This window comes from Nothoprocta perdicaria, unplaced genomic scaffold, assembly GCF_003342845.1.
Source record: "Nothoprocta perdicaria isolate Ctin4 unplaced genomic scaffold, notPer1 scaffold_55, whole genome shotgun sequence".
NCBI classification, from domain to species: domain Eukaryota; kingdom Metazoa; phylum Chordata; class Aves; order Tinamiformes; family Tinamidae; genus Nothoprocta; species Nothoprocta perdicaria.
Genome location: NW_020455810.1, coordinates 2814367 through 2836499, shown reverse-complemented (window position 1 = coordinate 2836499; position 22133 = coordinate 2814367). Strand labels below are relative to the sequence as shown.

At 38.4% G+C, this 22133-nt stretch overlaps 1 protein-coding gene across 1 annotated transcript in view; it reads left to right on the top strand.

Annotated features, from left to right (window-relative positions):
- The window catches only part of MARCH6 (membrane associated ring-CH-type finger 6), a 41343-nt gene extending 20658 nt beyond the window's left edge, over nucleotides 1-20685 (top strand). Inside the window, exons 10-26 of the mRNA XM_026048537.1 lie at nucleotides 871-922; nucleotides 1874-1932; nucleotides 2500-2580; nucleotides 3748-3816; nucleotides 3925-3999; nucleotides 4554-4688; nucleotides 5156-5275; nucleotides 5993-6093; nucleotides 6549-6686; nucleotides 7818-8019; nucleotides 10899-10968; nucleotides 12132-12313; nucleotides 13631-13765; nucleotides 15054-15143; nucleotides 15938-16070; nucleotides 17109-17244; nucleotides 19692-20685. Of these exons, the coding sequence (XP_025904322.1) occupies nucleotides 871-922; nucleotides 1874-1932; nucleotides 2500-2580; nucleotides 3748-3816; nucleotides 3925-3999; nucleotides 4554-4688; nucleotides 5156-5275; nucleotides 5993-6093; nucleotides 6549-6686; nucleotides 7818-8019; nucleotides 10899-10968; nucleotides 12132-12313; nucleotides 13631-13765; nucleotides 15054-15143; nucleotides 15938-16070; nucleotides 17109-17244; nucleotides 19692-19782 (1869 nt within the window). The 3' untranslated portion in view covers nucleotides 19783-20685. The remainder of the gene's footprint in view (nucleotides 1-870; nucleotides 923-1873; nucleotides 1933-2499; nucleotides 2581-3747; nucleotides 3817-3924; nucleotides 4000-4553; nucleotides 4689-5155; nucleotides 5276-5992; nucleotides 6094-6548; nucleotides 6687-7817; nucleotides 8020-10898; nucleotides 10969-12131; nucleotides 12314-13630; nucleotides 13766-15053; nucleotides 15144-15937; nucleotides 16071-17108; nucleotides 17245-19691) is intronic.
- Nucleotides 20686-22133: the final 1448 nt, after the last annotated feature.

Genomic DNA, 22133 nt, shown 5'->3' with positions numbered 1-22133 from the left:
AGTACCTGCTGGTTGGAGATCACAAAAGGCTGATGACAGGGAAACTTTGACCCATCACAGCTGCCTTCAGCAGAAAGCATCTGTCTTTTGTTTTGAAAAATAGAAGTCACTTCTCTTTCAAAGGGATTTGTGCTCTCCTGCAGCTCTATAATTTTGGCTTTGTTTGATTTGTGAAAGAACCGGTCTCTTTCAGGAGATGTTCATGGGTGTGCCAGCTACCCACGTGGTTAGATGCACATGTTTGAAATAATGTTTCATGTAATTTTTTGTATTGAAAATAGTCTAGTCTGTCATTAGTAACTGCCATTCTTATTAGTGAAAGGAATTAAAACTCCAGAGTACTTGTGGGATGGGTTCATCAGTTTAGGTAAAGGAAATAAAAAAAGTGAACTGTGTCATTTTTAAACACGTTTCGTGCCACAAAGCCTTCTTTTTAAAAGTTCAGAAGAATATTTCTCATTCATAGAACAAACATTCATCTACATTTCATGTGATTGTTTAGAAACAAATTTTTTAGTTTAGAATACAAAACAAGAATGGCAATGCAAATTTACATGCTCTTACCTAGCAGAGTGCCCGTGAATGCAGAGACCTGCATAATATCTCATGTGTGCTTTGTTTTAATTATATGAGTTTCACAGCTCTGAAATTAGATATGCAAGTGGGAATATGGGAATAATAATAATTATAAGAATTCCCATGTTATGATTAATACTGTTTGAAGTATTAAAATTAAAAATTGTTATTAAAATAATTATGGGAATACTATGCAGTTGAAATTAGATACAGAAGTGAAGTCACTGTACTTAAATGATTGATATTTATGTACTGCTTCCTTATCTTCATCCTCTCCCTCTCATGCTCTTGCAGGAACATGTCTTTTGGGTGGTATCTCTGAATACATTGTTCATCCTTGTGTTTGGTAAGTATGTTTTGCTCCTAGTTTTAAAGTTGCCTGTCTTTGAGAAGGTAAAATGCAGGTTCATTTTAAGGGTGTTTTCATTTATCTCGCAGTCAGTGGGTTTCAGACTTTTTTAAAACCGAACCACAGATCTACTGTGACTTTTTTAATGCCTTTAAAAAATGCCAGGCTGACATCATACTTTTGGAATAATACCAAAGGATAAAACTCCTGGAATTTCATTTGTGAACAATTATAGTATTTTTAGGTATCGGTTAGTGGCCTTACAGTTTTCTCTGAAAAGGTCTCTTCTTTTGAGAAATGTATTTAGAAAAAAGCTCATCTTCATTTTAATCTCCTAGTTAAGGAAGATGCAGCTGTTTAGATGAGTTTGCTCTCTGTAGGAGTTGTGCTTGTGTGGTTTTCTTTGTTCTTAAGCAAGAAGGTTGTTGCTTCCTTTGCTCTCCCTACCTCCTTAGCCCCCTGCAATTATTCTGGGAGGAAAAGAGTTCAAATTCCAAGACTTTCTCTTGTTTTTCCTGGGCATGAAGAGCTCAGGGTCCCCCCCCATCATTTTTCCTCTTTTTTTTTTTTTCCTCCTCCCCAGTAATTGCAGATCCCTTGGAAGGGGCTTAGGCTTAGACTGTATCGCCTACAGGGACTGTATGACTGAAACCAACCTCATAAGAAACAAAGGGTGGTGGAATTGCTTTGTGCTCAACAAGATGAGCAGAGAAGGAAAAGACTCTTCTTACTATGGGTAGCTTCAGTTTGTTATGTTTCCATGTAGGTTCTGATTTGACTTTCCATGTTTGTAAGGTAATAGAAGTGTAATACTTGCAACTAATTGCGTAAGAACTGTTGAGGAGTAAAATAATTAATTGCTTTGTTATAATGCACGTCCTGCCAGTAAGGTTGCAGTGAACAATTTTCATGGCTTTTTTTAACCGTCTTTGCACTTATGTTGTGCAGCTTTCTGTCCTTACCACATTGGTCACTTCTCCATTGTCGGCCTGGGTTTTGAGGAATATGTAAGTACTTGTTTATAATTTCAAAATATAAACACTGCTAATATTTGTATAATTAAAGCTATTTCTGGAAGATCCTTTCACTCTTGATCACAGAAGTAACCTAGATAAAGTCTTTTTTCTTTTTTTTTTTTATCTTAAACACAAATTAAAAAATAAGTTTATTTTTTTTCTCTCTCACCTCGTCTATTATTTAAACTTCCAGTAACCTCTGTTCCTTTTACAAAAGAAAAGGCATTTTTAATTTGTGTACTGCGTAATTTTCATAGCTGACGATAACAGGTAATGAAGAGTAGGAGGTGGTGTAAGAGAAGCTTTTTGTTTCATCTACAGAGGTCATAACATATTTAAAGTATGCCATCATTCTCTTCTGCAAAAGCAAAGGACTTCTGCTCTTGTTAGAGATACCAAAGAACTGGTCTGTTAAAATAATGTAAAAACTAAAGCAAGTTGTCATTCTTGACATGCTGAGATTTGGGCACTACATGAAAAGAAGCTATAGTCACTTTGAAGAGTGGGGTGTGTGTATGTGTATATATAGATATATATGTTTTGGGGTTTTTTTTTCAGGTTCAAGCATCTCACTTTGAAGGCCTGATTACAACTATAGTTGGATATGTGCTGCTAGCAGTGACTCTGATTGTTTGTCACGTATCCTTTTTGTCCGTAGTTACCTGACTCAGATTTTACATATTAATCTTCCTGGCTGCATTTTGCAGAGGAGGCTCAGAAATGATGCAGATGCAACTAATTTACTGTTTTGCTCTGTTCTTTTGGTGAAATTAGGAGAAAAGGTCTTCAAAAATTGTCAGTGGGACTTCATTCCTCAGCACACTCAGACATGTTCAGCAGCATGAACTCACAAGGTGTTAGGAAAGTTTAGAAGCATTCTTGAAAGCTTCTAGCTTGATTTCAGTTAGCCAAGTGTGAAGAGCCGTTTTCTTGCTGTGGGTTATGTAGATGCAGCTAAAAGAAATCCAAAGACTTAGGGTATGATGGGAACTTCACTGAGGTCTTTTGGATCCTGTTAGGCCTTCAGTGTGCAGGTTGTTGTCGTTTCTGTAGTCTCTGAACCACAGTTTGCAGAAAGTGTTGTTTTTGAGTAGGTAACCATCATTATTACAGAGAAAGGAGTGATTGTAGTAACAGCAGAGTCCTGAGAACTGGCAAGACTGGGTCTCGAGCAAGATTTCTGTGCTCCAGCTCTGTACGTTTAACCCTGGCTTCAGTTTGAAAGAAGAGACATTTATTAGCAGTTTCTGTTCAGGAGTGCACAAAGGTAACGTCAAGTTTAGACCACACCGTGCGAGGTTCAGTGCAAATGTGCTAAGGCAGTTGACAGCATGGGAGTCTGCTAAAAGAAAAACCTTTCAGCTTTTTTTGGGAGAGGTGTTTGAGTGCTTGAAAAGGAAAGCTGCAATTTAAGATAGACCTTTAGTTTAAAACTTAGTTTAGCAGTCGTATTTCTGGCATTCATTTTCAAGGGGAACTGCTTATTTCTTGAGAGGTTGTTTATTTGGTTTTGGAGTTTTTTTGAATGCCTAATTCAAGAAGGTTTTATTTTAGCAGATGCATGTTTAGCACAGATACTTATTTATAGAAATATATTTCCCACTTTAGGGGGTTAATCCAGCACATGAGTTTGTCACTCAGGGTAAGAGTCAATTTTGAAAATGGAGCCCTCTCTCACTTTCACCTTTTCATATAAATTTGCTATTGTTAAAAACCAAATAATGTTTCATAATGATCAACTACCGTGATCTTCTGGGCTTGTTACAGCATATTTTTCAGTATTATTTCCTTAACGAAGCCATGTAGGGCTTGGCAGCCCTTGTTAAGTTCCAGCGATCACGTCGTTTATTAGGCGTTTGTTACATCGTTGTCAAGGTAATCCAAAACTCTGTGTGTGTGAGTGGTTTTTAATTTCTTCAATTATAGTTTTGTTAGCGATTTCTGTTGAACTATTTAATTTTTTTTATATTTTTTTTCCGAAAGGTTTCCTTGCTAGTGGTAGTGGAAATTGGTGTGTTTCCTCTCATCTGTGGCTGGTGGTTGGATATATGCTCTCTGGTAAGAATAGAAATTAATGACAATAATAATCATTTTAACAGTGCTTATATTCAAAGGAAAAAAGAGTTCTGATGAAAGGAGAATTGTTGGTAGAAGCTGAACATGAGCATGCTTGAAAAGATTCATGTTATGCTTGCCTGTAAGTGAGGATGACAGTTTGGTATGCTTTAAGGACTTTTATTTTTAAGTGGAGAAAATTGATTTCTTCTAGACTTAATAGAAACACCATTTTGCTTTTTTTTGTGCCATAGAACCACTTTGTTTTGACTTATAGCTTGCAGAGTGCATGTTAATATTTGAATTGATTTTTGGTTTTTGTTCTCTAAATTACCTGGATCAAAAAATGATCTTTATTTGCTGTTCCTAGTGTAAATATTGCCATTACTCATTTTCTACCTAATTAAATGCTATGTTTATATATTTATGGCTTAGCATGAGGTAGACATTTTTAAATACATTGCCAAGTAGCATTTGTGAACTAGACTAAATAAAATGGGTAAGTGCAGAGATTTGTCAAAATTTGTTCACATTTGTTCACATGTCTTATATTCTAGGAAATGTTTGATGCCACTTTGAAAGACAGAGAACTGAGCTTTCAGTCTGCCCCAGGTACCACGATGTTTCTGCACTGGCTGGTGGGAATGGTCTATGTCTTTTATTTTGCATCCTTCATTCTCTTACTGAGAGAGGTAAGTCTGTGAGAATACACTCGCTGTGTGGCATAGAGCAGCTTGCCTGTGGGACTGATATTTTACATCTGGGCACTGCTGTTACTCTTCTGCTTGTGTTTTGTGCTTTTGCATTATGTATAAATAGCCACGTGGGAACTGCTGTAGTTGAAAATGATGATTTAGAGTAATGTTTTCCTTGAGTTTACCAAGAGTTACCCTGGGAGCTGCCTTCCAGTGAATCTGAATACATATTAGCTGTTGAACAGTGATTAATGCTAGAAAGTTAAGCTTTAATTGGCTATTGCTTCTCTAGTGCTCCTTGGTAATGCTTTCCTCATGCAGTTTTGCACGCTTGTTGCACCTCGTTATATTTTATGCCCCTGTTATGTTTAAAACATTTCTGGCTGCAGTGTTGTCCTGCAAAATGCAAAACGAGATGCAAAAATAGTTTTTCTTCATAAATTGTTTTCTGCTTTCTATTTCAGGTGTTGAGACCTGGTGTCTTATGGTTTCTCAGGAATTTGAATGATCCAGACTTTAATCCAGTGCAGGAAATGATTCACCTTCCCATTTATAGACATCTCAGGAGGTTTATATTATCCGTGGTAAGAGCTTCTTATCATATATCTTCATGTGAACAACAACAAAAACAAAATCTCACTATGTTAGTGCCCATATACACTACTGCATATATAAGGGAAAAAAATCACCACAAAGTGGGCAGACACTGGAACAGACTGCCAAGAGAATTTGCAGAACTCTCATCTTTTCAGAACTCAGCTGGGTAGTCAGGCAAGACTTGTTCATTATCGTGGGTGTTGTCTCTCAGTTTTGTCCTGCTCTTAGTGCAGGAAACGTTCCGGATCCAATGCTGTTAGAGCAGTGCAGAAGGGTGCAGGAGCCTTCTGGTGTGTTTTGGGTTGGTTCTGCCGGTTTAGTCCGTGGCAGCTGCTTCCACGTGCTGTAGAGCACTGGAAATGACAGAGTTTTTGTGACTTTCTTCAGCTTGTTTGTCTAGCAGGCGGTGAAGGAATGACTTAAAGGGGGTGCCTGTGGCATTGCTGCCACGTGAACTGTGAAGCCTGGTTATGCCAGAAACGTTAGATTGTTCTGGGTTCACCTTCCTGACACCCATTAGGCAGCAAAAGCTCCTCAGGAGGAAAGTAAAGCTGCTCGACATCATTGCAACTGCCAGATGGCCACATAAGCATCCACAGTCCTGCCTGCGGAGGGTGTTCTAGGAAAACATGTCAGCGTGCTGTGGGAAAACTGGCTTTTGTTGAGTCTGCTCTTCACAAACTAATTAAACTTCCTTGTTGCAGATTGTTTTTGGATCAATCGTATTGCTCATGCTTTGGCTTCCCATACGCATTATTAAATATCTCCTGCCCAGCTTCCTTCCATATAATGTTATGCTCTACAGGTAAGCACTTTTTTTCCAACAAGATGCTTTTTCAATTTCCATGTAAATAGAAAAAAAAATGTAATCTGTACAGTGTTAATTGACATTATATTTGGTATATTGTTTAATTCCTTTTCAGCCAAACTTTGGTGTCTGTTCTAGAAGAGTAGAGTAGTAGAGCATGTGGATACACACTACAATTCGCCAAAAAAAAACTAAATAAAATAGTGAAATAGTGAAAACTTGTTTAATTTCTATATGTCTCCAAAATGTCTTTCCCTTTGTGAAGGAAGTCATTCTGATGTTTGTTTTCATATTGTGTCCTGATGATCTCTGTTTCAAGAATAAAATAGCCTGTAACTGTATCTGTTGACATCCATTATAGCTTTTTTTGTGTTGTTGATACAATTCAGTGTAGTAGCTTACTATTTGAATATTCCTTGTGTTTGACTCCCTGCTTATCCCATTGTTCCTAGCGATGCTCCAGTCAGTGAACTTTCCCTCGAGCTCCTTTTGCTTCAGGTGGTGCTTCCAGCTCTGCTAGAACAAGGACATACAAGACAGTGGCTGAAAGGTCTGGTGCGAGCTTGGACTGTTACTGCTGGATACTTACTGTAAGTGCAGAAAGTCAGAGTCAACCGCAAGCCCTATTGCAGCCTCACTTAACCCTTCGTGAAGAAAGCAACATGCTTTCAAGAGATTTAGTTAAGAGTAACTATAATTCATAGATAGCTGTGTCCCCCCCCCAAAAAAATGCAGTTATTTCCTGTAGAAGAACCTTCTCTAAGTATTAATTTTGTCTCTGGACACAATTTATTGTCTTTGACGATAAATCCTTTTGCTACACTATTCCAATGTTGACCTGGTAAAAATCCTATAAATGGCTAATGGTTTCTATTATACATGGAGATGGAAGAATCAAGAGAGCATTTCTCTGTGTCACTGGAGTGAAATTTATATGCACATGTTGCATTTCTTGCTTATAATTTGCAAAAAGAACAAATTACTAGAAAAACTATTCAGAACATGAAGCTGAAAAAAATAGTAATTTGAAATTTTAGAGGTCAGTCTTTAAAGATGAGTGAAACAGGGAATTTGTTCCACAAAATAAGTAAGAATATAAACAGAATTTCTTAAATTTTGATTGCAAGGCAGTGTTACTGCACTTGCAATAATTTTTGAGTTCATATGTCATTTCCCAATTAGTCAAGAAATTTTTTTTTTCTTGACTAAAAATTTCTAAGACTTATGTTAGTTGTGAATAGATTTTGAATGATTTAGGATCTCCATGAAAGACTTTGTCTTATTTGTGATGCTGTGTCTAGAGCAGCACAGTACCGTGCCTGTACAGTGCAGCTTTGACAGCAATTATTTCCAGTAGAGTTTAGTATGAGTAAAATAAAAGCTGTCAGTTGAGCTGTGTGCTTACACAAGCTAAAATACTGATGCAATTTCCTTTTATATGCACCATGCTAATAGTGGGTGTTGCTGTAGAGCAGTTAAGCAGATCAGTGATGCTTATTTGTGACTGCATTTCCGCTGTTAATATCTGCATCCATGCTAGCATTATTCTTCTGACTTCTATGGCTAAGAAGTCATTATGCTTAAAAATGGATGTTATCAAAGAATTGCTTATTTTACTTCTTCAAAATTCTGAAACTTCCTCTGCATTTCTTCTGAGTAAGCCTTTAACATACCTCTATTATTATCCATATTAAACAACTGAATTTTGCCCATTGTTACAGGGATCTCCATTCTTACCTCCTTGGTGACCAGGAGGAGAATGAAAACAATGCCAACCAGCAGCCGAACAACCAGCACGCTCGCAACAATAACGCCATCCCAGTCGTGGGAGAAGGTCTTCACGCAGCCCACCAAGCCATACTTCAACAGGGAGGACCTGTGGGTTTCCAGCCTTATCGTAGGCCCTTAAAATTCCCACTCAGGGTAGGTATATTTAATGTGTTGAGAGAAAAGTGAAAGACATTTGGAAAACGGGTACGATTTTCATGCAAGAAAGATCTGATGGCCTATGGGAGAAGTCAAGTGGTGTTTCACACTGTTTTGTGTTTTACACTTGTCATATTCTTAGGAAGTACATTTCTAATTTATTTGCATGTGTAGCTTTTTTCAGATGGTACCTTCTGAATCTTTAATAACTGTGTTTTATTTTTCATATGTTCCATACATGCTGTGGTATATTATCTATAATAAATTCATGTCCACTTTTTATAATGATTGGTAGTCAAAAGAAATATAAGAACCTCCTAGCAAACAGATAATACAGGAGGATCTCTAACAAGGCATGTCTTTCTGTCATGTTGGTCATGTAGATGGAGTTCTAAGGCTTTTTTCTCATTTTAATCTTAAGTGAGGAACACATACTGTGGTTATATTAAGTGCAGAAAAGTGTAAATGTATTCCTACTTGAAAGTTCTAGATCTTTACAATAAGAAATAAAATGCTTATTGGCAAGTACTTAAGTTCCTAGAATAATTTGTGTCAGCCTAGATAAATTGTCTATTTTGTCATTATTAGAACTTTGAGTTAATCCTATATAAACTTAGTGGAACTCATGCAGTAGTAGAAGTCATACTTCTTGTGGCCAAGTAGTGGCCCCTGCCATTTTAACTCCCTGAAACGGCTCACAACAGGAGAACACGAGCATGACACTGTTGCAGAGGAAGCACTGGGAGGAAGTAGCTCAGGACTGAAGAGATGAGGTAAATGAATGAATTTTCCCCCCTTGCAGGGGCTGCTGCTGCATCAGCTTAGTCCAAACAAGAAGTCAGAGCATGGTAGGGCTCTGTGGCTTAGCAGAGATCTGCAGGTCTATTGAAAGGGATGGTCACATTCATCCTTCTGCAGCAGCTGCTGCTTTCTCTCGTTTTTAGCAGTAATACCAGTGCTGCAAGAGGTGTGTGCTGAGCTGGCTCCCTCATCTGATATGCACAGGGCTTTGGCTAGAGGTGTTTGAAGGTCTGGCAAAGACCTGGCTTTGTTGATAAAGAACATTTCGTGTTGGTGGTGCCTTCAGCAAAACTGAGTCATGTTTGTATGAAGCTGCTGGAAGGACAGGTTGATTGAAGTTCATTTGCTGTTTGGCTGCCAAGGAGGCAATTAAAGGGCAATCCCGTTTACTGTGAGCTGGCAGTATATAACACCTGTAACATGGAGGTCCTGCTTTCCAGGAAGAGATGTGCTCTGGCCGTGGACTGAAATCATCTCCCCCTCTCAGTTAAGCTGCTGCGAAGTAGAAGCTTTCAGGGGGCTGGCCTTGAAGTAGTGGTGGTTTTTTTCTGTGGTTGTTTTTTAAAGTGTCAGATGTAACTGAATTTCTTTTCATTGGTGAAGTGGCCCTTGTATCTTTTGATGACAACATCTAAAAAATACAGTGGCTTCACGGGTGTGATGCCATGTCCTTAGTTCCACTTGTTTCATATATTCAATAAGGAGTCAGTGAGCTCATGGGCTCACCGTGAGAGTGAGTTATTTCACTCATGGCAGTTGGGCTCACCATGGAAGTGATTCTTTGGTGCCTTGGGTGTTGCTTGGCTCCAAGTCAAGACTTACTCTTCTCTGGTACTTTCTCCACTTTACTGGTCCAAAAAGCAGCAGTAGGCCTTTAAAAACTGCATCAGCTTTAGTCCCTGCTATTATGGAGCTCTGACCTCTCCAGTTAGTGTCAGTTTTCTGCCCTCGCTTCCCCATCTCCTCTAGGCTGCTTCAGGTCACCGTTGTCGTCCTGAACAGGCGCACAGTGGAGCAGGTAGCGCTGCTGCTGGGGCCGTCCCTCTGTGCCTCGGCCTGCCAGGCCTCACCGTGAGGGTTTCTTACCATACGAGCTGCCTGGTCACCAGCCTGGGGACACTTTTGCTAACGTGTGGCCTGTCTTCACGCTAGCACAGCCTGTGTCATCCCCCGTCCCAATTCTGCCCTCTGCTCTTAGTGCTCCTCATGGCCCTCTTCGCTCCAAGTTTCTCACGTACGTGCAATGTCAGGGCCCTTTCTCACCCTGGCATTTCCTTCATCCTACTGGAGCATTTCTAACACCGATTTAGGAGTGTGTGGTGTAGATACAGTTGCTTATTCCTGTGCGTTCTCCTCACATAGTCTTTATTTATTCAGGCTGCTCTTTGTAACTTTCTTCTTGGGTTTTGTTACTTTTTGGTCTATCTTTTAAACATGCAGGGCTTTTCATAACTTCCCTCTGTCTTCCTCCCCAAGGATACATGGTAGCCAACTGTTCCTGTTGTGGCTTCTGGGAAGATAAGCTTAGTATGGTGTGGTTATGGGGGTGCATAAAGCTGTGAAGTACATGAGAACACTAGAAACAGCTGGAAACCTGACTGAGGAACCATCAGGTTTAGATCCAACTGCTGGTCCTGTAGACCTGAAGGCAGATTTGAGAAGCTTCTCAGCAAGGTTTTCCTTGTTGCAAAACCACCTCTCATCTTGCTTATCAGTGCAGCAATGAAGAGTTGCTTTTGTTTTGTTGTTTGTTTGTTTTTTAATTAAGGAGTGGTTTTTTTTCTGGATTCAGATGTTAATTTTTATTATTATGACAACTGAAGAAAATTCTTAATAGAAGCACACAGCACTTTTTATATTTGCCACATGCATTGTGGATATTTTATGTGATGATTGTTTATCCAATGAAATACCCGTTGATGTTTGAACAGGAAAGTATGAAAATGTTCTGGTTTTAGCTACCTTGTATTCTACTTTCCAGGATGATAAATCTGTTTATATATTTTTGGGCCTTAGTTAGTAACTTTTTCCTATAAATTGTACCTCTTCTTCCCTCCCCTGCCCTTTTCTTTCAGATATTTCTTCTGATTGTTTTCATGTGCATAACGTTACTGATTGCTAGTCTCATCTGCCTTACATTACCAGGTGAGTCTGTTACTGAAGCACCATAGCCTGAAAAAAAAAAAGAAAAATGGAAACAAACACAGGCTCTGTGATAATAGATGTTTTAAAATCTTACCTTAGAGCTTAAAGAAAAAAAGGAAGTAGTGTTTCTTGTTCAGTGGAACGTCTTTGTAGTGTAGTAGCTTAAACCTTAAATGACAGAATAATCTTTATCAAAGCTGGACATACTACCTGCACCTAATTTACAGCTCTGTAGAGAAGAGGTTGACGTTTCCTTTGTTTTGTTGAGGATATTTTTTTCTTAAGGGAAAGTTTTGAGGGAATCTCTATATTGAGAGAAAGTGAGTGGGTGTTCTTGCACCTGTCTTGCTGCTTAGAGCAGGACACATAGGTACTCCAGATCATCTACACTGCGTTTTCCTTAATTGAATACTTCTGAAATTGTTCATCATGACACCTCCCTAGAACATTTCTAGCATAGACTCTAGATCTGATGGAGTATTGATATATATGCCACTCTCCAAACATGCACGAGCAAGTACTTTAACTGAGGGGAGAGCGCTTTGTAAATATTTTTCAATTAAAGTAACAGATTAATGTGAGTAAATTTGTTAGAATCCTGTCAGCTAAGAAATTCTGACATGTGGCAACTACAAGACCAGGTCATTTTTACCTCATATTATTAGTGTTCCGAAAGTCAATAATAGATCTGAATCTCATGATAGCTTTAATTTAGGACATATACAGGTATTGCACTAAAGTTTTATTGAGCAGAAACAATGTATTAGAAAATTAAATATAGCAAATGAGTGACAGAGCTTCAGAAACTCCATCAATGAATCTTAAAGCATAGTGTGAAACAGTGAAATTACTCAAGCATAACCGTTAAAATGTAAGTTCTGAAGATGAATATTTAGACTTTTTGTTTGCTTTGTAGTAATTAAGATCACATCATTATAGTATAAAGAATTTTTAGAACAAATACTCTATAGGCATATTGGCATTGTCTGTGGAACTATTTATTTAGAGCCCCATAAATCCATGTCTTATGGGCACTGTACCAAAGCACTGGTTTATGTTGAATAATATTTGTGCATTAATAATTATAATATAAAGTTTTTGTGGGCTTCCTTCCTTAGTAAGTCGAAAGCCGTTGCTCTGTTTAACCGTGTCTGTGTTTTCAGTATTTGCAGGTCGGTGGTTGATGTCGTTTTGGACGGGGGCGGCCAAGATCCACGAGCTCTACACGGCCGCCTGTGGTCTCTACGTCTGCTGGCTGAGCATTCGAGCAGTCACAGTGCTCGTGGCCTGGATGCCCCAGGGCCGCAGAGTCATCTTCCAGAAGGTCAAGGAATGGTCTCTCATGGTGAGTCGTCAGATACTATTATCAAAGTGTTAAAAAATACCTCGAAAAATCGCTTTCTCTTTGCTCTCAGTTTCTATCCTGTAACATATGTTGCAGTTTCCTTTTCAGCCCAGTTTGAAGTTTATGCCATGTATGGGCCTGTCCCATAGACTAGCTATGCTTTTGGAGACCATTTAGCAAAATGTTAAGCAAATGGTTTAAAAAAACTTGTGAATATATGTTTATAAAGCCATCAATGTTTTAAAAAAAAAAAAAGCTTTTGTATATGTGTTTATATGTATGTTACATGTATGTATGTTTTTCTCTGCTTCTTTAAAAGTCAATATGTAACATTATATTATGGTCTCAAATATATTTACATTTTCATATAAACCTGGGAAATAAACTGTTACTTGGTTAGTAACTTGGTTAGTAACTTGACATTATCAAGTAAATGTTGAGAAATCATGCAAAAGAAGTCTATAAAAATAGCATATTCTCAAAAAAACAAAGTGATTTATCAGGTATGTGTTGTTCAACTTTTTTTGATGGAAGAAAAATCTTACTATAATTTTGCTGTCATGGTGAAAATTAGAACTCATTTGATTCTTTTATTTAGACTTGAGTTTTGATGGTTTCTGTAGTGACTTTTCTTGAATATATAGAGTAGTTTTAAATGCTCATGGCATAAATAGCACCTTATGACAGGCATGCTTGTGATAGCTTTTTATGAAATATAACAGAGCAATGTGTGTGTGTGATTCCATGTTTTATTCTTCCTTGAGTATCTTGTTCTCCATTTTCACTTTTGAAATCTTAAGCTTGCCTAGAGGAAATTCAGAGTTAAACCGTAATACGTGTCCTTGTCCCTGTCAGGTTACTAGATTATGTTACTTTTGTGTCTGATTTTTGATTAATGGATTTAAACTAATTCAAAAAAAAAGAAGGATTCAGGCATAATACTTTAACTCTGTCCTTCCGTTCAGAATGAAAAATCTGAAACACTCCGTAATGAGTGGATTTAAATATTTGGATAGAACTGGAAAAAGATTTTCCTATACTTTTACAACATACAAAAACCATACTCAGTGTAAGGCTCAGTTAGGTATGTGGTGCTTTTGAGGCCGGGGCAGCATAGACACAACCTTGAGGATTTCAGTGGCAGAACTAGTGTATGTTGAACATAATTTTCAGAGATAAGAATATGAATTGAAAATCTGGATAGGTGGTGGGGTTTTTGTTTTCCTACAGTTGCCTATTGGTGTGCTTTAACGCATTTCTTAGATGATTCTTTTGTTTAAATGTAAAAATTTAATAATGTGTTTGGCATCTTTTTAGATAATGAAGACACTGATAGTAGCTGTGCTGCTGGCAGGTGTGGTTCCACTTCTGCTTGGTCTTCTGTTTGAGCTGGTGATTGTCGCACCGCTGAGAGTTCCTCTGGATCAGACACCCCTCTTCTATCCCTGGCAGGTCAGTTACTCAGTGGTTGGTAGGTCAGACTTGTCAGTGTTCTTGTTCCGCTCTTGATGCATTTCTTTATGCAAGGGTAAGAGGGCTGCAGAGTTCTGGTTTCTCGTTGATTCAGGGCCTCAAGCATTTTCAAAATACGTGTTTCACAGAATCACGGAATGGTTTAAGTTGGCAGGAACCTCTAGAGATCATCCAGTCCAACCCCCTGCTCCAGCAGGGACACCCGGAGCATGGGGCACAGGGCGGCATCCAGGCGGGTTTGGAAGATCTCCGGAGGAGGAGACTCCACAGCCTCCCTGGGCAGCCTGTGCCAGGGCTCTGGCACCCTCACAGCAAAGAAGTTCCTCCTCACATGGAGATGGAACTGCCTGTGTTGCAACTTACACCCATTGCCCCTTGTCCTGTCACTGGCCACCACTGTGTTTCCATATAATAGAGAAAAGACAATATGGATACAATTGTTATTAAACCGAAGGGGATTTAATAATAAAATCTTGTCCATTTTATTTCTGTAGAAGTTTGGAATTAAATAGAATGGAAGGACTTGTTTTCATGTGATTGAGTTTCCTGAAAATATCTTAATATAGAGGGTGCAGGCTTGTTCTAAATTAAAAGGGAGTTACTGAAATGGAAGATGATTTCCTTTTGTCACAGGAGAGATTTTTTTGAGTTCTAGAAAGCTTGTTTTGCTCCAGCAAAACTAACAGGTTCTATGAGGCAACTTTAACACCTTTTCTGTAATGGTAAGGTTTTACATTTTTACACAAGTGGTAACAAACATTTCAAATACTTAAATTAAAAGAAAGTATGCCTTTCCAGCAGTTTAATGAAGTTGTTTACTCTCATATCTCAGGTTTTATCATAGCTAGTCATTCTGCCTTCTTGATTTATACTGTTTTGCTTGTTTGCTTTTATAAAGACCCTTCTTTCTGGATGAGTTACACCCATTAATAGAAATGACTGATTTTGTGCAGTCTTTACTACAGACCCCTAGTTGCTCTTCTGTCACCTTAAAAAAAGAATGCATGTAATAATGATTGCTCTATATGTTACAGTATACTTTTCACTGAATTGTCTGATATCCTTCTGTAAACAACATTACTAGACTGTGTTTAGCAGAGCTCACCTCGGGTAGATTTTTGTGAACAACTAAAATATAAAAGGGAAAAAAAACCCATCTTGCTTTCCTACTTGTGTGAGGATCTTTATATCTTGTTTCTCTTCCTCATTTTCCTTCTTTTTTTCTTTTAATTTTTGAATTAAAATAACTTATGTCTGCTTACCCTAGGACTGGGCTCTTGGAGTTCTGCATGCCAAAATAATCGCTGCCATAACTCTGATGGGTCCTCAGTGGTGGTTGAAGACTGTTATTGAGCAGGTAAGGAAAAAATTGCCACATGAATTATCTGTATAATGCATTTGTATGAATTCTTTGTTTTTTAACAAGATAGAAAACAGTCTTCCTGTTGTAGTATTAGCACAGCTATAGGGAATCCTTTTAAATTATAAAACCTAATCCATTAAGCTCCACTTCAACATTAACACAAAAATAAAGCTCACATTCTGAGCCATCCTTAGAGCTGTGGGTCAGAGGCCTTTCTCCAGCAGGAGGTGCCAGCCGCTGGAAACTGGGCCGGACATAATTAGTCCGGCCACGTTGAGACCTCCCAGGTCCTGGGAGCAACTGCAGAAACTCAGAAATTGTAGAGTCCTTGACCTCAGCCACAGACCCACATAGAGAAGCTCTGGTCTGCGCAGCCCAAGGATATCTGAGAATACTTTAGATTCTATAAGTTTCTGTTTTCTATAAGTGTTACCAAATAATTTGTTCCAGCAGCATCCACGAGATCCTCTTTCAGCCAGTCTTCAGCAAGCTAATGCAGGAGAGCAATCCCATGTCACCAGCAAAACTATCACCCACAGCCTAATGTCCTTTCAGCTACTCTTACACTACGACTTCCAAATCCCAGACTATTCCAAATGTGACATGATTTTCTGGGTAGCATCACAACACAGAACAGTGCTGAAAGATTTCCCTATGGAGTGTGGCCTTTATGGCTTTCATCAAGTTAAGGGAGAGAAACATTAGGAGGAGAGTTATATGAGCCTCTGCAGTGATTCCTGTAAGCACAAGCTTTTCCTGAGCAGTCCTTTCTACTTCCAACTTGGCAGGTCTATGCGAATGGGATTCGTAACATCGACTTGCACTTCATAATCCGCAAGCTGGCGGCGCCCGTCATCTCTGTTCTGTTGCTTTCCCTGTGTGTACCCTACATCATAGCCTCTGGGGTGGTGCCTCTGCTGGGTACGTAAACACATGGAAGAACTCATGCTTTAGAGCAGTGTAAATATATTTGTGTATGTAAATATAAATGTATTTAAATACAACTTAAATGTTCTAGGGTATTAGAAAAAGGAACACTGTTCTGCAAGTAAGTTTAAAAAATTAGTGTTTCTTAAACATTGAGGGTGAGAAGTGCGGATGTTGTTCTAATGGGGTATCTAATAAATTGAAGTGCAGAATAAAAACAAAAATATAGGACAGAATAATATTTAACAGCAGAAGCTAAGTATGTGTGGTTAGGTTCCTCAGTCAACCTTTAACTTCATTCTGTAAGAGGTATGTTAAGCTGAGGATTATTTTTTGACTTGTCAAACTTTAAAGGAGGCTTAGATCAGGTGAAAACATTAGCTCTAATTTGTGATTTTCATTCAGTATTAAAAATATTTCCATTTATATATGATTTATATTTTTATTTTATATATTATAGATATTATATGTTATATTGTTATATATTATAGATATATGTTTTTATAGTATATAAATATAGATTGTATGTATTTTTCTAAAAAGTTGAATTGTAAACATTCAGTTACAGACTTTATTTTTGCTTTTCTGTTGCCTCATAATTGAATGAAATAAAAATGGTATTAATTCCTGGAATTCTATCAGAAGGAGTACAGCTGTGCTAGGCTGTTAACAGCTTTTTTTTGATGAACCTTTTAGTCCTGATAGGGTGTTTAGTAAGTTCCTTTTCATTCCCCAGCCTCCCACCTGAATGCAGACCTCTAGTGTCCACCTTTTGTGACCCGGAGTGCATAAGCAAGCAGAGCTGAGAGGCAGTGTGGATTTTCACTGTGTTAATGGAAGGCTTTGAGCTCTAATGCTCAAGGTGCAAAAAAGAAACAGCTGTCATGTTGATTGGAATTACATAAATATATAAACTTAACTGCCCTGCTACTGCGAATACAGTATTGTAAAAGCTGGAAGGGGCAGAAGCAGAAATGCATGTGCTGTTGTTAATGCTTTTAGGTTATACGATAGTCCTGTCCTGTTTTGCAGGAGTTACTGCTGAAATGCAAAACCTCGTTCAGCGTCGGATTTACCCTTTCCTGCTCATGGTGGTGGTTTTGATGGGCATCCTTTCCTTCCAAGTCCGCCAGTTCAAGCGCCTTTATGAACATATTAAGAATGACAAGTGAGTGTGTACATATATATACTTTTTTATATACTTTTTTTTTTTTTAACTTACAAATTCTGGTAACAGCCCCACAGGTTGAGTGATTCAGGTGCTATAGACTTAGCACTGAAAGGGAGTGTAAGAAGCTTGCTGGACAAGTGACCGTTAGAGGCAGCTATAAACCGTTTTGGGCGGACACTTGGTTTGTCTGCTCAGGCAGATAAGCACAAGGACCAGCTGTCTTTATAGGTGGTAGATTTTTGCTTATGCCTGACTTAAACCTCTGCCACAAGTGAAGCTGGTTACCCTTTTGTCCCCCCTGTTCTATAGTCTTGAAGGACAAGTGAATATAACAACATGTTACATATTGGAAGGTAAAATCTCATGTTGATCTGCTGTTCATCTTCGATTATACAGCCTTCTCTGTATATTTTTTTTTCCAAATTCTGCTTTCATAGACCTCTTAAAAAGGCAGGGCGGGGAGGAGGGGAGGCATGGGCCAGTTGAATAGGTCTGACTTGTCATTTCTATATTTGTAACCATTTTCTTTGTTTTTAATAATTATTAGTCTGCATTTTTTCAGATGTGCTCCCTGAGAAGTGTTTGTTTTCCTGGTGTTTTTCTGGTTATGGTGATTAGTCCCTAAGGTGGGGTGTGTGGTAGGGGGTTATGCTTGCTGTTTCCCAACCCTGTAAAACAAAGGCTTTGCTGCTTGAAGTTTATCCTGTTTCAGATATCCCAAAGCATGCCGGAATACATGAGACTTAGTCTTTTAGGTATGAATGCAGCAAACTGATTAAACTACTCAATATGTTTTTTCTCTCCCTTATTCTGGAAAAAAAAGCCCTTTGCCAGATTCTTATCTTACTCCTCTCTATGCATCTGTGTTTGCTTTTTGTTTTTTAAATGCATCTGGTTATATGAATGTTTTTCAAAGCTGAAAACAGCAAGAGCTTCAATGTTTCAGATGCTTCAGCAAGCCCAGGTGGCTCAATTTGCTAATACAGGAACTATGAATTCTCATACTTCTCATATTTTAATACATTACAGAGGGCTTTTTTACTGCTGCCTTTTATGCTTCTTCCTCTATATTGCAGTGCACAGATGCCCTGCTGTGGGGCTTCTTTGGGAAAGCTCACCTCAAACGCCAGCTGCTAGTATTCCTTTTCCATCGGAAAGGAATATGTTGCATTCATACCCTGAGCCACCCTAGGATGGTTTTTCTTTATGGTATCTGAAAGGAATCAAACCTTAACCCTAAGGTTGGCTCCTCTTAGTCTTTCTTCTACCTGCCTTTAATGCTAGAAAGGTATCAATAAATTAAATGTGTGCAAATAGAGCAACTTGGAGAACTCAGAAATACTGGATTTGTGACTAAAATTACAACCTAACTACCACATTTGGTATTTCAGCACCTTTTACTCTCAGTTGATTTAAATGCTGTTCCCCTCCTGCCTTTATAAAATACTCTGTACATGCCATAGTAAGTGTAGCTGGTCCTTATCTTTGCAAGGGGCTGCTGAGCTTAAATGTCAGTATCTTTCAGGTGGGGTGTAGCTTGAATTGCTCTGCCATTAATATTTCAGAGTTTTTTCTTGTGTAAAGTACAGCTTTTAAATTATAAATAGAGCTGTGGTTTTTGTGTGTGTGTATTTCATAGATGAAATTTACTTTGATATTAAATGAAGTTATTAAAGATTATTGTATCTTTATAATGATGTTTGTACCTTATAATGTAAGTTAATAGTCATTGCAGTGAGCAAGTAAACACAGTTGTGCTGCCTAGTCTAGATATATTGTCTAAAAAAATATACTTAATTATATTGTTCATGTATCAGATCTCAAAACATCAAAAGTTTGTATGAGTTCTGTGACAGTCAAAATGTACCAAAATATGTAACAGCTGTTTCGGTCACAATAAAGTGAAAAAATGAGTGGTGGTAAAGAAATACCTAAAGGAAATAGGTTTCAGGTGACATATTCTTTGGAGAACAGTTAAATGGCTCTTTTCTTGTTTTAGTCTGAATGTATCTGTCTTAATGTAACAATGTTGCCATCAGCATTGAAAATCCCTTCAGCCTAAGGTGGTGCTTTTGTAGGGACGTTTTCCCAAATCAGGAGCTGGAAGTGCAAATACAGATATGTGAACGTGCCCATTCATTTTTCGTATTTTTATTCCTGTTACATGTATCTGCATTGCATGACCCTGGAGCTAAGATTGTAGACGTAAACTTGCAATGCCTCTTATTTCATTCTGAGCTGCTTAGAAGTAGAGGAAAATATAAATAAATAGATAAATAAATAAGGTAGTTGAAGACAATCATCTTTAAGTGCCTCATATGTAGATTAACAAGTTTTAATGAAATGCAAAAGCTGCCCATGCCATAGAGGGAGAGTAGGGTGGCTTTGTGCTGCAGGGTTGCAGTGGCTTTGCTCATCGCTGGCTGTTTCTGCTGTCCCCGCAGGTATCTCGTTGGGCAGCGCCTGGTGAATTACGAGCGCAAGGCTGGCAAACAGGGCCCGGCGCCGGCCCCTCCGCAGGCCTCGCAAGAATAGAATGGTCGTGGGAAACATCTCGACCTTTCCTTTGCCTTTACATCTCCTTTTTCATAGACTTGTCGTCAGTCTTTGGATATCTCCCAATAATACTCTCGGCAGTGTTTTTGGCTTCTCTTTGTAGCATCCAGAGAGCAGTTAAGGCTCTGTTCCTTTATCTGCGATTTCTGATGTTATCGATGCTCTCTGAGGTCTGTATATGTGTAAATAGAAGTATCCTGACATCCTAAAACCTTGGATTAAAAAGAATGTGCATTGTACATCTTTAAAAAAGTATATTAATTTATTAAATCTAGTTGTCACTTTATTTTGGACTGCTGTTCTGTTGACAATGTGCCACAAAGCAATAGTGCAAAGAGGCGAGATGTTTTTATAAAAATTGGAGATTACTTTATGGTGTTCATAACAGTTCTTATTACAGTAATACAGTATGATTTTTCTTGAGTAGAAAGGCCACGCAGAGAATCTAAGTCAGAAATAACTGTCTGACAGTACGCAGTGAAGTGGCTGTGGTAAGAACATAATGAATTATGTATCTTGCTGTCAAGTCTTTTTTATTATTTTGTATAACACCAAAGCTGTTGTACATTTTCTATTGCCTGATTGTTTTTCATGTGTCTGAGTTTGTAATACTGTACAGTTACTGTTAAATCAAGAAATATTTCCTCTTCCGAGAATTCAGACTGTACTTGTGGAGGCCCAGTTGGTTTTTTTGCTTGTTTGGGAGGGGGTTTGTGGCTCTGGGACTCAGGAGTTCCTATACTAAAACATAAGTGAAAACTGGCTAATGGTCCGTGATGGAAGCGTAGCAAGGATCGAGGCAGGCCGAGAAAGGTTGAACAGGTTCTCAACTTAAAGTATAGCCCATTTCCGATCTAAAGTAGAATTTTTCAGGGCTTCAGTGGACAGGATGATGTGTCTACACAGAAACAAAGCAGATTTTAAGTCATATTTCATGACCCGTTCCCTAACTCAAGAGCTGGAAGGTTTTTTTTTTTTTCTTTGTTACCAAAGCTTCAAATTATTATATAAATTTTATATTACACAGTTATGTTAAAGAACAACAAAATGCCGATTTCTTTCAAAACAAGTTACCATGGTGGTTTTTTTTTTTTTTTTTTTTTTTAATGTAAGTAACCCTGAAAAAGTTAAGCGGGGCATGTATTTGCTTGTGGAAGGGGGAAAGGAAATCTCTATATGCTATTAAACAAGAAAGGAAATATTTGACGATCCATTTTCACTGATGCAGTCCAAGAAGAGCCACCAAATCAAGCTAAATAAATTGTAATATTTTGATATGTAGATAGATTTCTTTTTGGTTTTTTTTTAATGTAGACGTATTTTAAGAAAAATACATGGCAGTAACACAGGGCTTTAAGGAGGTCAAACCGTATGCTTAGCATGCATTACGTCCCCTAGGATTGCATGGGGGAACTATGAGTATCCAAGTAGAGTATCCAGAGTATCCTTTGGAGTCATGAGCAGCCAGATGGAGCTGCCCCCGGCCTTGCTGCTGCTCAGGGCGCTCTCCTGCCCTGCACGTCCCATACACGGCTCGGTAGCCGAGGGTCCGGCCCGCGCGGCCGTGGCCGGGGCCGTGTGCTTCCCTGGCTCCTCTCCCGCGTTCCTGGGCAATGAGCACCTCCCAAACGCACTCGGAATCAGTGGCAGGAGGACGGGACCATCGCTCTCAGGAGGCTGGAAACTGCCGTTTTACGGAACTGCTGGTTTCCTGAGCGTTTTCAGCTATAAATGCGATGCTTTGGAGTAATCCATAGGAAACTTCCGCGAAAATGAAGTCATGGAAGAATAGCCAAAATGTTTCTCTCTAGCTCACTGTTACTGGCTAAAGGCTAAATTGAGAATTCACACCTGATATTTTTGATGTGCATATATTTTGCATTTGAATATTTATAGTGCTGTATATTGTGGGACAAATATTTTTTCACAAGATTTAAGTTCATTGATAAAACATCCTTATTTATACCAAGATTCTGTCCTCTACATACATCTTTGATTTAAAAAAAAATATATAGTCCAAAACAGTCTTACCCTCAGATATTGCCCAGCACTACCTTGCTTCATGTAGAATTTGCAGTAGTGCATTTTCTTGTAACTTTGTGTTTTTATCCAAACAAACTGGTCTTAATATTAAAATTTATTAAGAAAAAGCCATCGTGCTGTTTCTTATTACTGTTAGTTTACAAATCGTAACATAGAACGAAACTGATTGGGGTTAGATCACCTAAGCTATGTTAAAAGAACTGAGGTTCACGTTCCATTGATTTGAAACCAGTTCTCATTATTAGAGGAGAGATAAACCGTTGTACTTACCTTTGCACTTGTTTTAC